Below are 17,260 nucleotides of genomic sequence, written 5' to 3'. Positions count from 1 at the left end.
AGAGGTATACTATATTCAGCAATTTTGTGTATTCTTGCTATTTATACAACTTTGTAAAACAAGAAAAAGTCATACAACAACTACAAAAACAGCTAAAATCGAAAAACTGATTTTAACGATTTTTCATTTATGAAAAATAGGATTTTTCTATCTTTGCTGAAGAAATAGAAACTTACTGTCTTCAGCAAATTTTTTTGTAATAATATTCTGTAAAACTTTGTAGAACACATCAATGGGTTATATTGAAACTGAAGAAAAGTAAATTTTTTATTACACTTTTAGGGAGAATAATCAAAATTTGAATTCCGTTGGACGATAGAACTTTTAATTTGAAGGAACTCTTCCAAAGGGTCCATAAACCTGTTTTTGCTGTTTTGCTCTTTTTATTCTGTTTTTCTAGCAAACGGAAAACAGAAACTAAGAAAAACCGAAAAAGAGGAAAACTAGTTAACAGAGACACAGAAAACTAGAAAAAAAAATAGAAAGGCAGAAAGACAAGAAAACAGAACAAAACGAAAAGAGCAAAACAGAAAGATAAAAATGGAAGAACAGGAAAACAGCAAAGCAGAAAAACAAGAAAAAGAAAACAGAAAAAAAACTGATAATGAGAATGAGAGAATTAGAATGAGAATGAAACTGAGGAGTTTAAGGATTAAAAACCGAATTTGTTGTAAATCCTGGCGAAAGCAGCTCTTACTAAGCAGAAGGGAACAGAATATTTCGTTGTCTCGTTGGATGTCTTTAAATGTTCTTCATCAAAATGCGCACTAAGGAGGCATTTGGTGAAGAAATTTCGTTTTGGAATAATGTTATTTAGCTAAGTTACAGTTTTTAGGAACAGTCGATGTTTACATATCTGCTCTGTGCTGTTTTCTGTGCATTATTTAGAGTTGTGTTAAAAATTGCAAAGCACAAAAACAGTTTTCAAGTTTTGAACGCAGAATCAGGCAACCTCAACGAAGCGGAGCGTTTCAAGTGATCGGTTCTTGTTTAGTGGCCCAAAGCAAAGCTGTACTAATAGGTAGGTACCTCCATTGTTCCTCGGTCTGCTGGAGATCAGATTGATATGACATCGAATCAAACAATTTCCACGTTTCGTAACGTGGCATCAAAGATTAATGAAGTGCCAAGTCAGTCGTGGTTGTTTCACAATCACAACCGCCGCCGTGTTCCGAGTTTGTGTTTCCAGTTGAATGGTAAACTGCAAGACTGGTATGACCGACCGGTGTTAAAAGCGTCATCCAGCGGAAAACTCTTTTCAATGACTTTGGCCAAAACCTTGACGCACTGCCGGAAGCCGGATTAAACTAACGAAGGTAGGAAGCCACCACGATTCGATTAGAATGTCAAAAAGTTCCCCGAGGATAAACGGACAAAACGTTCAAGCAACAATGTTTCGAACGTGAGGGGTGCCATAAACCGCTTAAACCCCAATGTCAGAACGCTTTGACCGACACCCCCGCGCAACCCGGGGCTTCACAGCACCCGACGACCGATCGACCGTCCGGGGGCTGAACAAAACGTTGATAAAATGTGGATTATAATTAAATTATCGCACATTATCTGTCTTTCGTTTGCGCGATTTTAACCGGTGGTCACGATGCGCACACAAAACGATTGGTTGGTCAACGTTTTGCTCGTCGCTGACGCCAATTGTTTCTATTTTCTATCCAGCGAGTGCCAGCCACATTAGGCGAAACGTGCTTTCGCGTCCCGCGAAAAAGCCGCAACCACCGCAAACGTGCAGCACTGATTCGCGCCTGACTCGAGTCGAGTCGAGTCGAGTCGAGGTTTTGCTCGTTGCTCGACGGCCCAAGGTTGACGTTTCCTTGCGAAACTGCTCTCGATTTGGGGAGTGTTTGGAAAGCAACGGATGTTTCTTACTTTGTGTGTCGATTACCTGCCCGCTGCCGCCGCTTGGGGGCACCCAAACCAATCCCCTACGTCATTGAACCGATTTCGAACCACCGAAAAGAAACTGAGGAAAATATATACAAATAAGCAAATCAGTCGCAGTTCACTCACCTCCAGCTTGATCGAGTACTCATCGATCAGCTTTTCCTGCTGCTTCTTCAGCTCCTCGTTCTTCTCCAGCAGCGCCTTGCCGAGTTCGGCCGCCAGCAGCAGGTCGGCCTCCTTCTGGTGCAGCTGGGCCCAGACGTCCTTGTCGGAGACCTGGCCACTGTCGGGCGGCCGCGTCTCCATGTCGATGATGTAGTCTTCGAGTGTCGGCTTGGACCTGCTGTGCTTATCCATGCGAATGAAGCACGGTTGTTTAGGGAGGATAGGAAACCAATGTTTGAGCCAATGCTACTGTGATGGTGGTGATGATGGTGGTGGCGACGGGAATGGTGGTAGCGAGGAGGGTGGGCTGTCTTAGTAGGCTAGGCTAGGCCAATGGTAGTATTGAGTAGAGTAGTACACTGGGAGGCACACACAAACACAAAAATGGCGGCTTGCACTCGTTCGCCGAATTGGAACTGCAAGGGTTAAATGGAAATGAAGGTTGAAAAAGGGAATATTAGTCGCTTCAAATTAGGATCTTATTTCTTAACACGGTCTGTTGACCGTCTGTTCGTTCGGATGGTGTGATGGATGGGTTTTTCTTGGATTTCATTTTTACGCTCTCGATTTTTGCTTCGGTTTGTTTCTTATGTCATCGCCTTTGAGCCGGCTCAATTTTCGAAATTGCTGTTGCCAATATTTTTATGATCACATCTCTTTCTGTTGCCCGCACTTACACTCGATTTTTTTTCGTAGTTTTCAGTTTGAACGAGCCGGTATGTTTTTTGACACCACATTGAAACTGAAAGCTAATTAGAAATACAGTACGCGAAACAACATAGCAAACTTTATGGTTATTTCCGGATACTTAAGATTCGAGGCTTTCTTCAAACGCTTTCTGCCTTCACATAAGTTATTAATGCTAAATTATCACTGCTGCCTGCTGCATTGAATTTGAATTATTTTCCGAACTCCAAAGCTGCCACTGCTGCTTCTGCTGCTGCTAGTTTCAAACCCACCGAAAAGAAATCCCTCCGCTAAAAATGCTTCATAATTTATGCTGAAAAACCTCGAACCGTGCATCCCCCCAGACTAACTGCAAAAAAAAATATGCACACTTTTTCTACGAATAATTTATAGCCAACAATTTTAATCTGTCTAAACTTCATCATCATCAATTTTCCCTCGCAGCGAGGTTTAACCTTTGGCTATGTGGATAACAAACATGTTTTCTTTTTTCGCTCTTTTTTCGAACCAAAGCCAAAGGAAACGTCGTTGTTTTTCACCGCTGCCGTCTGTACTTCGTCGATTCAATCACTTGCCGTGTTTGGTTGTCCGTGGTTCGTAGAGGAAAATTGCCCTGACTTAAGTAGTAGCACTAGCGTGCCCAGACATTAACAAAAGGTGGGGTACTCGACTTTTCAGAAGAATATTTTAGCCTGGAAAATCTATTATCATAACACAACAGTACCGGCCGATTAGGTTAAAAACTTCGGACTTTCCTGTGCAATTGGATTTAAAATCGAAGTTGAAGTTGAAACCAAAAATATATTGCGTTGTGATAATCACTCTTTCGGTTGATACCCGAATGTTTTACTCACTAAACTACTGCCGCCCGTTGTATTAGGTAGTCGAATAGCTAATTTTGTTTTATTCTCCCACTTCTACATCCACATACATGCGCCAATTTCTCATTCTATTTATTCAATACGCCCGAATTGATCCAATATGCTGCCCATCCTTTGCTGTTTCTAGTACAGATGAAAAGAAACTTGGCATTGCCAACCTAAAACCAACGATTCAAGCAAAACATTTGCGCTCAAGTGCGTGTTGCTCTTTACATTCATTCCATGTCGGCAATAGTGATTGAAATCAAATGTGAATCATTTATTGATTTTGAACTGCCGACAACGGCAAACGAAACTGCGATTAACGTAAGCATTGCTCCGAGGTTTTAATTAATTTCCTTTAGCTAAGGAAAACTAAGTTTTGAGATCTAAAGTATTGACCAAGAGCAAGAGTAATTACTGACGGGTTAGTCGAGCAATCATTCAGCACTGTAATTCACAAGTTAATTGTTCTGAAGGGTAGAAAACTGAGCAAGACAAACACTGTCAGTAGTTCAGTAGTCATGTAATCATGTAAATCTGCATACGCAGGGCTGTAAATTTTTTCGAGCACTGTGCACGCACTTTCCATGCGACGATATTATTTTTGTATGAATGTTCTTGGTTTCTACTGTCGAGAAAAAAGGATAAAAAATTAGATCTGACCTAAGACTAAAAATAAGAGTAGAAATTTGGACTTGAAATCGAACTTGACACAGAGTACTGACTTATACTCGAATTAGCACTAATTTGGGTTTGAAGCTTTATTTAAAATTAAACTGGAAATTGGATTTAAAATTCAATTTAAAATCGGACTTAAATTTGGAGTACACTCAAGTTGCTTTTACGCGAAGGATACGTCCCGTGTAAATCAAAACCGCGTGAAAAAAACCGCATAAATTCCGAAATTCGTGTAAAATAAAACCGCGTAAATTCCGAAAACCGCGTAAATTGCGAACATCGCGTAAACAAACCGCGTAAATTCAGAAATTCGCGTAAAAAAACGCGTAAATCGTGTAAAATAAAACCGAAAACCGTAAATTCCGAAAATCGCGTAAAAAAACCGCGTAAAGCGTGTAAAATAAAACCGAAAACCGTAAATTCCGAAAATCGCGTAAAAAACCGCGTAAATTCCGAAAATCGTGTAAAATAAAATCTCCGAAAATCGCGTATAAAAACCGCGTAAATTCCGAAATTCGCGTAAAAAACCGCGTAAATCGTGTAAAATAAAACCGAAAAGCGTAAATTCCGAAAATCGCGTAAAAAACGCGTAAATTCCGAAAATCGCGTAAAAAAACGCGTAAAAAGCGACTTCAGTGAAATTTGGACTAAACGATGTTTTTGAAATTAGCTATTGAATCAAACCTAACAGAGAATTTGAAGTTTTTTTTTAATTGTGCTTTAAATTGGATTTGAATTACTCTTAGAATTGAAATTAAAGTTGAAATTTTATTTCAGAATACGCTCGAAACTGAATATAAATTGTAATGGGATTTAAATTGCACTCGAGATTAGACTAAGAATTACGTTACTAAAAATTGGAATTGAAATTTCACTAAAAATTGGACTTGTATTCAGAGTTTATATTTGACCTACAATTGAAATCAAATTAGATTTGAAATTGAACTTAAAATCGGACATTCAATTGGACTTGAAACTGAACTTAACATTGGACGTTAAATTAGACTTGAATTTGGGCATAGACACACAATAAGACACGAGAGTATACTTGAAATTAGGTTTGATATATTTCGTCTTACTCTCTTCCGTTTTACTCTTTTCCAGGCCAGTTTTTCCACTTTACGTTCCATTTTTCTGCGTTTTCTATCTCATTTTTTATTATTTACAGTCCTGTTTTTGCGTCTTGTTTTTCACACGTTTTTTTGTAATTTTCTTTCCCATTCATGTTCCGTCTTTTCGCTTTCCTTTTTATTGTTTCCAGTTTTCGTCTTTTCCTAATTCTCATCATTCTCATTTGTCGTCTTCATCTGTTCCTTTTATCCTATCTTAGCATTCCCGTTGTTCTTCTTTTCTGTCGAGTGTACTCTTTTGGCTACCTTTTCTTTTTGCTCTCTGTGTTTTTCTGTCTGCCGTTTTTCATCGTTTTCTCTTTAATTTTAGCTCTTTTCTTTGGTCCGTTTTGCCTGTTTTAATATCTTTCGTTTTGTCTCCCATTTCCCATTTCGTTTTTGTCGCTTATTCCTCCTTTTTTTCTCAACCACCCAGTTAGCTTCGAGGTACGATCCTGTCTAACAAGCCAGTCGTCGTATGTTCGATTCTCGGCCAGGCGGTGCGGCTTGATAGAGTCAGTAGGATTTTTGCACTAGCACCGTAGCTGTCCTGTACTCTAACAGCCCGCCGTGAAGTCTGTCGATAAAGATGGGTCAAGTCTTCGAAAGACGTTTAACCCCAAGGTTTTGGCTTTGCTTTTCCTTTTTTATCTCATTTGACCTCTTTTTCCCATTTTCTTCATTTCCTCGATCGGGTTCGTGTTCCTTTTAGTTTCCTATGATTTCTGCTCTGTTTTCCTACTTTTTCTGACCCGTTTTCCCATCTTTTCTGCCCCACCTTCCCCCGTCTTCTCTTGTTTGTCTCAATTGCAGCACTTTCTCTCTCGTTTTTTCTTTTCTCTGCCCGCCGTATTCTCTCACTTCTTTTCCTGCTCCGTTTTTCGCCCTTGTATGAATTGATTTGTCTCTTGGTTTTCCCTTTTTTGTTCCCTATTTTCAGTGTCCGTTCTTCCTTTTTTATCTCCCGTTTTCTTTTACAGTTTTACCTTTTTCTGTCTGCTGTTTCCTCTTTCTCTTCTTTTCATACCCAATTTTGCGCTCATGCCTTTAATTTTCCTATTGTTTTTCTCCTTTCTGCTCAGTGTTTTGCTTTTTCTTCCATTCTATTCTCTTGCTCGTATTTTCTCCTTTTCAATCCCGTTATTTTTCGTATATGTTTATTCTTTTCCCCTTTTCTGCCTAGTTTGTCTAAATTTTCTTTCTCGTTTTTGCTTCTTTTCTCGCATTTTTCTTCTTGCCCGGGAGGGTAACGATCTTTCCGGTGTTTTTCATTTTCTCACGTCAATTTTCTTTTTATTCTCTGGCGTTTGTCATCTATTTCCATGTCGTTTGTCCCGGTTTTTGTCACCTCAAGTATAATCTGCTGCTTTTTATTACGTTTCTCAAGTGGTTTTCATGACCAATTTCATAAAACCGCTAATAAACTGTGCCTTCTGAGCCCACTCTTCTGAAGATTTTCATAACCTTTTCTATCTTCCGTTTTTTCTGCAGCTTTACCTTTTTCTGGCCGCTGTTTCCTCTTTCTCTTCTTTTCGTACCCTATTTTTCGCGCATTATTTTAATTTTCCTGATCCTAATCTGATTTTTTCACCGTGCTTTTCTCTGTGTAGCTCCGTTTTTGGATCTTTATTCTTCCATTTTCAGGCCAGTTTTTCCGTTTTTTTCAGTCTCGTTTTGTGTTTCCAACCCCGTTAATTCCTTTTCTATATTTTTTGTTTTAGTCTGCTCCATTCTTTTCCTTATCATGTCACGTTCTGGTTTTTGGTTTATCCCGTTTGTTTGCTGTTTTCATTTTTTTCTCCTTTTTCCTCTTTTTCTGTTTTCGTCAATCAATACTCCCGTATTTTCTCCTTTTCTTTTATTTTTCTTTTTGTCCCTTCCGTTTTCCGTCTTTTTTGTCCAGTTTCGTTTTTGTCTCGTTTTCCTCTTTTTCTCCCGTTCCCTCCTTACACCCCTCCTCACCATCCCCCCCGCGCCCACTGTGTAACAATTTTTCTTTCATTTTTCATTTTTTCATGTCAGTTTTCCTTATTTTTTCTCGCGTTTTTCATCTATTTCTATTCCGTTTATCCAGTTTTTGTCACTTCAAGCAGCAATTTTAGTTTTATTACGTTTCTCAAGTGATTTTCATAACCAATTTCATAAAATCGTTAATAAAACTGTACGCTCCACTAGAACCTTTTAATGACCGCTATTAAACCTCCTACCAGACACCCACTTTTTAACCTTTTTCTATCTCCCATTTTTTGTCTACAGTTATACCTTTCTTTGTCAGCTGTTTCCTCTTTCTCTTCTTTTCCAGCCCCGACCATTTTCGCTCATTCTTTTTCATTCTTCCTTTTATTTAATCTTTTTCTCTCCATTTTTCTATTCTCCTGCTCCTGCTTCCGTTTTCTCCTTTTCTGTCCCGTTTTTTCCTTTCTGTTTCACTTTTTCTTTTTATTTTTCTGTCCTGTTTGACCAAATGTTTTCCTCGTTTTCTTTATCTTTTCTATCATTTTTATTCTTGTTCCTTTCGTTCACCCTCGTTTATGCCCAGTCTCGTCTTTTTTGCCTCATTGTTCTTTTTTTCTTACATTTCCTCCTTCCTCTTTTTGGTTCTTTTTTCCTCCCATTGTGTAACGATTTTTCTTTCGTTTTTCATTTTCTTATATCAGTTTTCCTTATTTTTTCTCGCGTTTTTCATCTATTTCTATCCTGTTTATTTAGATTTTGTCAACCCAAGCAGCAGTTTAAGTTTTATTACGTTTCTCTACTGGTTTTCATGACCAATTTCATAAACCCGCTAATAAAACTGTGAGCTCCACCAGAACCTTCTGACGACCGCCATAAGACTTCCTACCGAACAAGAGATCCACTCTTCTCAAGATTTTTTTAACCTTTTCTATTTGCAGTTTTTTCTACAATTGACACAGTTTTTTCTGCCAGCGTTTCCTCACTTTCTTCTTTTCCAGCTCCGTCCGTTTACGCCCATTCCTTTGATTTTTCTTATCCTGATTTTCCTATTGTTCTTCTCGTTTCTGCTTAGTGTTTCGTCGTTTTTTTCCTTTATTATGTCCAGCATTCCCTCCTTTTCAGTCACCTTCTGTTTTTTGTTTTATCACGTTATCTTCTAATTTCACCTTTTTCTTTTCATTTTCCTCTTTTTCTGTGTTGTTTCTCCTCCTTTGTTGTCATGCTCTGCTTTTCGTTTTATTCCGCCTGTTTACTGTTACCTATTTTCCTTTTTCTGTTCTCGTCATTCTCCTTTTCTATCCTGTTTTTCCTTTTTATTTCATTTTTTCTCATTTTCAGTTCAGTTTGTCAAAATATTTTTCTCGTTTTTTAATCATTTTTCCTTCTTTCGCTCATTTTTATTGTTGTTCCTTCCATTTTCTCTCATTTTATGGCTAGCCTCGTCGTTTTTGCCTTTTTTTTCTCGTGTTTCATCCTTTGCCTTTTTTGTTCTTTTGCCCTTCCATTGTGCAACAATTTTTCTTTCGTTTGTCATTTTCGCATGTCAGTTCTCCTTATTTTTTTTCGCGTTTTGCATCGATTTCTATCTTGTTTGTCCAGTTTTTGTCATCTCAAGCAGCAATTTAAGTTTTATTTCGTTTCTCCAGTAGTCTTCATGACCAAATTCATAAAATCGCTCATAAAACTGTGCGCTCCACTAGAACCTTTTAACGACTGCTATAAAACTTCCTACAAGAGGTCCACTCTTCTAAAGATTTTTATAGCCTTTTCTATATCCCGTTTTTTCCTTGGTTTTACTCTTTTCAGCTGGAGTTTTTTCCTTTGTCCAGTCTCATTCTTTATTTCCAGCCCGTTAACACCTTTTCAGTTTTTTCTTTCTGCCTGTTTCGTTCTTCCCCTTATTATACCCTGCATTTTCTCTCTTTCAGTCACGTTTTGTTTTTATTTTATCCCGTTCCAACTACGTATAGCAGTCGGCATACTTTTTTGTTGAAGAAGCATAAACGCCTAATGCGAAAAATGTAGATTCAGGCAAACTGAAAAATTCTTGATATTAGGTCAAAAATATTGGTTAAACAACACACTCGACTGGAGATTGAGAGCTGTGAGTTCGACTCTCACCTTCGCTAAGTCTATATTTTTGGCCTAACATCAAGAATTTTGCAGTTTGTCTGAATCTACATTTGTCGCATTAAGAGTTTATTCTCCCCCAACTTCTTATTTCAACTTTTTCTTTTCATTTTCCTCTTTTTCTGTGTTTGTTTTGTTACGTTCTGCTTTTTGTTTTCTCCCGTTTGTTAGCTGTTTTCATTTTTTACCCTTTTTCCTCTTTTTCTGGTCTCATAATTTAATGCTCCCGTTATTCCTTTATGTTTCTTTTTTCTCATTTTCTGTCTACTTTGTCTAAATATTTTCTCGTTTTCTTTATGTTTTTCCATATTTTCTCCCATTTTCCGAAATTCGCGTAAAAATAGTCGCGTAAAAAGTGACTTTAGTACAAACTGGAAATTGGACTTAAAATTCGATTTGAAATTGGACGTACGGAGTGTTAAAGCTTCTAGCACAGAACAGACGTGGACTTTCAAACAATCAAATGACCTACTAGTTGACCGAAAAATTTTCAAAGTTGGAAAATTATGTTTTGTCACATGAGAATGTTTCCAAAGATTGTTTTTTTTTGGCGATTTCCAACCTAAATTTGGTATAAAAACCTCGATTCGATTAGAATGTCAAGAAGTAATGATGATAAAATATCCAAGTGAAACATTTTTGATGTTCCTGAACGGCCGAAAAACGTGAAAACGCGAGAGAGAAAGAAGAAAAACTGGCATAAAAAAGAAAATAAGAGAAGTAAAATCGGAACAGAATGGGACCGAGACATAAAAAGAAGGGTGGGAATGAAGGAAATAGAAGAAAAAAAAAGGGGGGGGGGGGTGGCAAAAATGAGTAGACAGAAAAAGATTGAAAACGGAAGAAAGAAGAAAAATTAGAGAAAGGAAGGAAAACGATAAAGAAAACAAAGAAAATGAGGAAAAATGGACAGAAAAGAAGAAAAAACGGACTATGAAAGAAATAACAGACAAAAAATCAAAAGCAGGAGAAACGAGGACAAAAAAAAAATAGAAAAGTAAGGAAAAATGACAAAGGAGGAAGGAAACAGACGAAATCAAAAGAATAGAAAAAGAAAATAACAGCGAGAAACGGGATCAAAAAGAATAACAAAAAAGACAAAAAGGGATAGAAAATAACAACAAATTGAGATGGAAATCATGCAAGGAAAAGAAGTAAAACTGTGAAAGAGAAAACGACCTGCAGAATAAAAGTCAAAACAAAAGAAAAGGGGAAAAAAACGAGTCCAATGGAGGTAAGGCGGGACAGAAAAGGTGGGCCAAACGAGACAAGAAAAGGAATAGAAGCGAATAGATAGCGATTGAGTAAAAAGAAAACCGATAGAGCAAAGGAAGAAAATGGGAAAACTAGAAAGATATAAGAAATATGGGACAAAAAATTGGAAAAAGGGACAGAAGAAAAACGTGCGAGACAGTAGGTGTCAGCACGTCGTAGCAGAGCGAGACTTAAAATGGCAATTCTGATTTTAAGTAAAATTACGTGTTTAATTTCGTGTTCGTGCCCACTGGCGATCACACGCTGGGGCACGTGTTCCACCTTCTGAAAATCACAAAAAACGAAAAAGTAAAAAGAAAAACGAGAAAAAAAGGAAAATCATAGCAAAATTAGAAAAATAAGAGGAAGAGGAAAAGACGGCACGCAAAAAACGTGACAGAAAAGGCGGGAAAACGGGAAAGAAAAAGAAAGAAAACCAAACAGAAAACAAGTGAAAACAAGAGAAAACAATAGCGAGAGAGAAAAAAACCAAAGAGAAAACGGGGAAACCCGAAAAAAGAGATTAAACGAAATAAAAATTAAAAAATATTGGACAAAAACGGGAAAATGAGGAAGAAAAACAGGAGATAAAAGAGGAAAACCGGAAAGTGAAAAAAAACAGGAAGTCAAAAACTGAACACCTGAAAAACGGAAAAGACGAAGAAAGGAGTTAAAAAGAGACAGAAAAACGAAAACTGGAAACAACACGAGAAAAGTGAGCAGAAAATAGCAAAAACACAAGCGAAATACAAAAGCAAAAACAGAATTAATATTAAGAAAAAAAAGGACACAAAACGAACTAAAATGGAGCAATGAAACAGGAAACGCGGGCCAGCAAAAGGGTAATCGATAGAAAAAAGGAGAAAAAACGAAACAAAAAGTGGAGAAATGGGACTGGAAAAGTGTTCATACAAGTCTTCAGTTTCTAATAAATTCTTACGGTTTATCGATACAATCGGTTAAGGGGAATGAATGGTTAAGCTCTTTTCTTTTCCCTTCAGGACATAAAGTTCGTCTTGGTTCTTAACTTTGATAGAATCGATCGAAGGGAAGGCGTAGTATTGCACTTCTACAAATTAGTTTACCTTCAGGACATCAACTTGGTCAAGGTTGTATCGTTAATAAGGGATTTCTGACCTGTTAGGAAGGAGATTCGGTCCCTTTTTTCTAAAATCGAAGTAAACTAATCGCAGGTGTTTAAAATTATCATTCCGGGCTTGAGAAACAAAAGCGCGATTACAGGTGATTGGTTGTTTTGTTGATTCTTAACAGTGTCTAAAAATTAGGGTTATTTTAATTGTAACTCGATAAATTTTTATTGCATTCTGTGTTGGGGCGAACCAAGCACCGGTTGAAAGCCCCATCAAAAATAAATAAATAAATAAATATTACACACTGTATATTAGTCAATTCATAGCAGAATTTCAGATCGATTGGTGCAAATATCTCTAATCTAATCTCGTTAATAAATTTTAAAAGAACTCTAAAAAAGTTTAAAAGGAGCCTGAAAAATAAATCCAAAAGAAGCGAGGGTTGTGAACTCATATCCCACCTGGTCAATTATTTTTCACAGTCTGCATGTCATTTTTCCCAGTTCTTCCAATGTTCGTTCTTCACAAAAAAAAAACACATTTACTCCCTCAGTCTAAAAGAAGTCTGTAAGAGTTCTAAAAGAGGTATAAATAAATTTTTTGAAAGGAATCTATCTAGGTATTACTCTTCCACATTCGTTTTTCCACTTCCCTTCTTTTCCTGTCCCATTTTTCTTATTTTCAGTCCTGTTTCCCTCTTGTTTTTCACTCGTTTTTTTTTTGTATTCTACTTTTTCTCGTAGTCCGTCTTTTCTTTTTCCTTTTTCTTTTTTTCGTTTCCAGTTTTCATCTTTTCCTATCTCTCCACCTTCTCGTTTCTCGTCTTCATACGTTTAGTTTTTTCTCTTTTATATGCCCTGTTTATTCCATTTTTGCTGCCTTTATTGCACCGTTTTCCTCTTGTTTTTTTCTTTTCTACTCCGTTTTTCTTCTCTTTCAGGCCCGTTAACTCCTTTTTCTTTTATTTTTGTCACTTCCGTTCTTCCAATTATTCCTTTATGTTTCGTTTTTTCTTCTTTTCTGTCCAGTTTGACTAAAGTTTTGTTTTTTTTTTCATTTTTTTATTTTCTTATATCAGTTTTCCTTTTTTTTTGCTCTTTCATCTGTTACTATCCCGCTTATCTAGTTTTTGTCACGATTTTTCCCATTTCTCGTTTTATTTTCTTCGGAAGCAGCAAGAGACGGACTACCTCTAGATCCATCGGTTATGCATCCGCGAATATGCTAAGAAAATTTACTTCTATTTTCATGAGAAAGCTGTTTGCTCTAACAATCAAAGTCAAAATTAGACTTGACAATGAACACGACTTTTAAAAAGAACGTGAGGGACGTGCCCCAGCATACCTCAGTCTGGGCACGCCCGTGAGGTAGTAGTAAGCAATAGCCTATTACAGACACCCCGGATTGCCTGTCAGCAACAAGCGAGCACAGGTTGAAGAAAACCAATTACCGAATCCATCTTCCAATTCGCAGTTGCGAACTCGCGCAACAACGGCGAGTGCAACACAATTACAAAGCAGTAGGTAGGTACGACGTACCTACATATTGTTAAACCTTCTACGGCACACGTCTCTACACCGTATTTTTTCGTGTTTCGATGCGCCGGGTGAAATTTCACCCACCCCCCAAAACTATGTGCATCGAACGTATGCGCGCGATGCTCGGCCGAGGAAGATACATGTGTTGCAGCACACCACCTCGGTTGCCTCCCCGGGCGTAGGTTTTGCTAAACATCTCCGGTTCCAGCGAAAGTTGCCTCAAATTAAACGATGCTTTTTATCTAAAACGTAGAAAACCCGCCCGCCCCCCATCGCATACCAAACGAACCGCTAACAAGCGCAACGCAAGCGCCAAACGATGATGGTTGCATTGCGTGAAGTCGGGAAGTGATGAGTGTAACTACCAAAATGCGATGTTGTTATTTATGCGCTTTTCGCGCTCCAATTGTTTTGCCTCCTCGCTCCCCGTAAGGGCTGTTGGTTTTTTCCTCTGTTGTTAGGTTCACTAATTGTAGGTACAAATTTTATTGTTGAGTGGCCTGACGAAGTCGACAAATCTCGACCCGTCGCATCGCGTCGTTAAGCTCCCCAGCAAGAGTTTGATAGAGACTTTTACAATAAATTAGCTAGGTTTACCCGTCGCTTCGTCAAGTTTATCTAAAATGGTTTAAAATGACGCCGTAAATTTGTCCCAATTAGGTCAAGCGAGGCTTCCATTTAGTTGGAAAGTTGAGTTGAAATATACATGCTAGAAGAATATTGAATCAAACGAGCTGAATTTATAATTTATAAGCCAAGTATAAGGTAATATAAGGTTTGAGTGTTTATTATGTTGCTTCAATTCAATGTTAGTCGAAAGGCAATTATAATTCAAATCAACCTGTCACAATTAAGGGTGCTATACAGAGTGTTAGGTAGCTTAGTGCAGTTATTTCAGGAGGTGATAGAGGACCATATTTGATGAAAAAAATCCTTCTAAACCTAGTACTTCATGAAATTTAGTAACTCTTTAGAAGCAAAAATTTTGAAATGAGTGTTTCTCAAAGCGTTTTTATTAAATTTCTCCTAAAAAGGTGTAATAAAACTGATTGCTTTTATTTACCAAATTGAAGCTCTGGTACCGTACTTTTTTAGTTTCGTTGCAATTTCATTTTAAACGCATCGTGTAGGGTATTGTAATTGTTGTTTTTTGTTAACGACACTTTACAATTGCTAGTGCATTCGTGTCGAAGTATTGGGTATTGAATTAGTATCTGAAAACTGCACGAATGCATTCATCACGCATAGCACAATAGATTACCGCGTGCGACGAACACAATCTGACACGTATGAAAAGCAATAACAGCAACAACAATTTTGTTTAAAAAATTTATGGTTCGCCACTACTTTTGCTTGCCGAATTCTGCAAAACTCAAGCCACTTAGGTTTATTCGCAGACGACAAGTCTTAAACCTGTAGCGCGGGAAGGATGTACTTTTACCTGGTTCAGCACGCTCCACACCTCTAGGGTGAGATGGGACTATACCGCAATTTCCTTGTCTTGAGATCATTTCCCACTCTCAGCAAAATTTTATGGTCAATTGCTGACGCCACTTGCTCGAAGCCTCCTGCTGGGCTCTCGCGTCGGCTACGTAATTATCGAAGCCATAACAAAGGTAAATGTTCGCGAGTTCTTCCGAAGAATACATTTTAATAATGCAATCGTTTTCAGAAACGTCCCACAGAGACACCCGAGAAGTCTGTTTCGTTATTGTTTTCCATATGCGTCTGACCGTGTCCGTCGCACGCGGTGCTCTAGTGTGCTATGCTTGATGTATTAGTTCGTGCAGTTGTCAGTTTTCAGATACTAATTCAACACCCAAAACCATACGTTTGAAATAAAATTGCAACGAAACTAAAAGAGATAAGCGTTTCACGTCGAAGAACGAATTGTAGAATGGTACCAGAGCTTCAAATTGGTAAATAAAAGCAATCAGTCTTATTACACGTTTTTAGGAGAAATTTGATATAAACCTCTTTCCCGTTTTTCCCGCGTCAATTTTCATTCCCGTTTTTCATCATTTCTCCCCCCTTTATCTACCTCTTTCTGTTTCTTGTTTTTCGTCTACATCTGTTCTCTTTTTACTCTTTTAGCGACCCCATTTTATCGCTTTTTCTGCCATATTTATACTGTTTTTGAATCCCTTTTTCGCCATTTTCTTTCCGGTTTGACCTTTTCCATTGGTCCGCTTTTCCTGTTTTTCTATTTCTCTCCCATTTTCCAATCCCATTCCCATTTCCCGTTTGTCCCACCTTACTCCTTTAATAGCTCGTTTCAACACTTTTCCCGTCATTCTCGTTTCCTTATGGTTTCTCTTTCCGGCTACCCTCTAGTTGTCCCTTGTTCTCTCTCGTTTTTTCTTTTTCTACCCGCTATTTCATTGTTCTCTTCTTTTTCTGTCTCGTTTTTCAACTATTTTTATTTTTCCTTTTTTTTCATTTTCAGACCCTTGTTCGTTTTTCCCAGTCTCATTTATTGTTTACTGTCCAGTTAACCCCTTTTCTTTCTTTTATGTTCGTCTATTCCGTTCTTCCCCTTATAATATCCTGCTTTTTCTCATTTTCTGTCACGTTCTGTTTTTCAATTCATTTCGTTTGGCTTCCGTTTTAATTTTTTCTCTCCATTTGCCTCTTCTCTGTTCCCGTTTCTCAATTTTCATACACCCGTATTTTCTCCTTTTCTTTCCCGTTGCGTTGGTAGCAGGAAATGCTTATCAACTTAGGGACTATTTGCTTCTAGGAATGTTTTTTTGATTTCACTGTTCCACTGGTTTTTGATGTCAGGTATTGTGAGCACCAATTAGCAATGTGTAATTATTTTCATCTTCATAAAAATCGTTCCGCAATAATCCATGTTCATAATTTAATTTTGTTCTAATCATTTATGAAGCACATAACGATTCTCAGCTTTCTATTAGAATTTTCTTTTTCTGTCACTAATTAGGCGGGCGAAAAAAAAACATAGATTTTTTTAACCAAGCAAAAAATGCGTTTTAAACATATTTGCCTTAACTTTAATCGTGCAAACCAAATCAATTCTTTCTTTTCACATACACGTTATAATTTTTCATGCAAAATCGTACAAAAAGGAAGACAAAGATGATAGAAAAATACTTCTGCCGATTTTCGGAAATTCCATTGTTCGAATTTCCACTTCTGTTTCGTGTAAAAAGCGTCAACTCCACTCGTACACTCAGTTTTTTAGGCTGCAGAGAACACCGGCAATTGATTTTATAAAAAAAATTGACGAATATCATACAAATTATCTTTTTGGCCCCCGATTTTTCAAGCCAATTTCCAAGATGGAGTGACAAAAACTTTAAAAATAATTTGCAATGGCCTTAGGTAGTGAAAATTATCGAAAAGTTTCAAATTTCCGCATACATTTTCTTTGTGATCGCCTTGCTTCACATGCAGGAACGATTGTAAAATACATTATCTTTTTACCGTGTTTTCGATTACTTTCGTTTTAGAAAATAAAAGTGATAGGCCACCCCGTCCCAACAGGTTGAAGATTCTTTACGTCGATTAAACCTAGACCAATTTGATGTCTGTGTTAGGCAAGTGCGGCATAAAAAGTAACAAAACTGGCTCGTCCCAACTGATCGAACATTTTATACGACGATCAAATCTAGACCAATTAGAATTCTCTGCTCGGGAAGTACGCCGGAAAAAGTGACAAAGCCCCCTCGTCCCAACAGGACGAAGATTTTTTACATATAACAATTAATCCCGGGCCAATTTGATATACGTATTGGAGAAATGCTCTACAGCTGTAATGTTTGGTTGTAATATGATTCTACGTATGTATTTATGCGCACATTTGCCATTTCATTGGAAGAGTAGTGAAAAGAGAATGTTCTATGACGTGGTAACGATGTGCCACTGTT

The 17,260-nt window shown here is 37.6% G+C and overlaps 1 protein-coding gene across 4 annotated transcripts in view; it reads right to left on the bottom strand.

Annotated features, from left to right (window-relative positions):
• LOC128744755 (bicaudal D-related protein homolog) overlaps positions 1-17,260 on the bottom strand; it is a 121,513-nt gene that overhangs the window by 71,347 nt on the left and 32,906 nt on the right. For 2 of the 4 annotated variants that reach the window (XM_053841972.1, XM_053841971.1), the window contains exon 2: positions 2,026-2,480. In XM_053841972.1, coding sequence (XP_053697947.1) covers positions 2,026-2,256 — 231 coding nt within the window. In that variant the 5' untranslated portion in view covers positions 2,257-2,480. The remainder of the gene's footprint in view (positions 1-2,025; positions 2,481-17,260) is intronic. The other 2 variants (XM_053841974.1, XM_053841973.1) reach the window with 1 other exon arrangement.

This window comes from Sabethes cyaneus, chromosome 3 (genome assembly GCF_943734655.1).
Source record: "Sabethes cyaneus chromosome 3, idSabCyanKW18_F2, whole genome shotgun sequence".
Classification (NCBI taxonomy): domain Eukaryota; kingdom Metazoa; phylum Arthropoda; class Insecta; order Diptera; family Culicidae; genus Sabethes; species Sabethes cyaneus.
The sequence above is the reverse complement of the archived record's forward strand: the minus strand, read 5'-3'. Positions and strand labels throughout refer to the sequence as shown.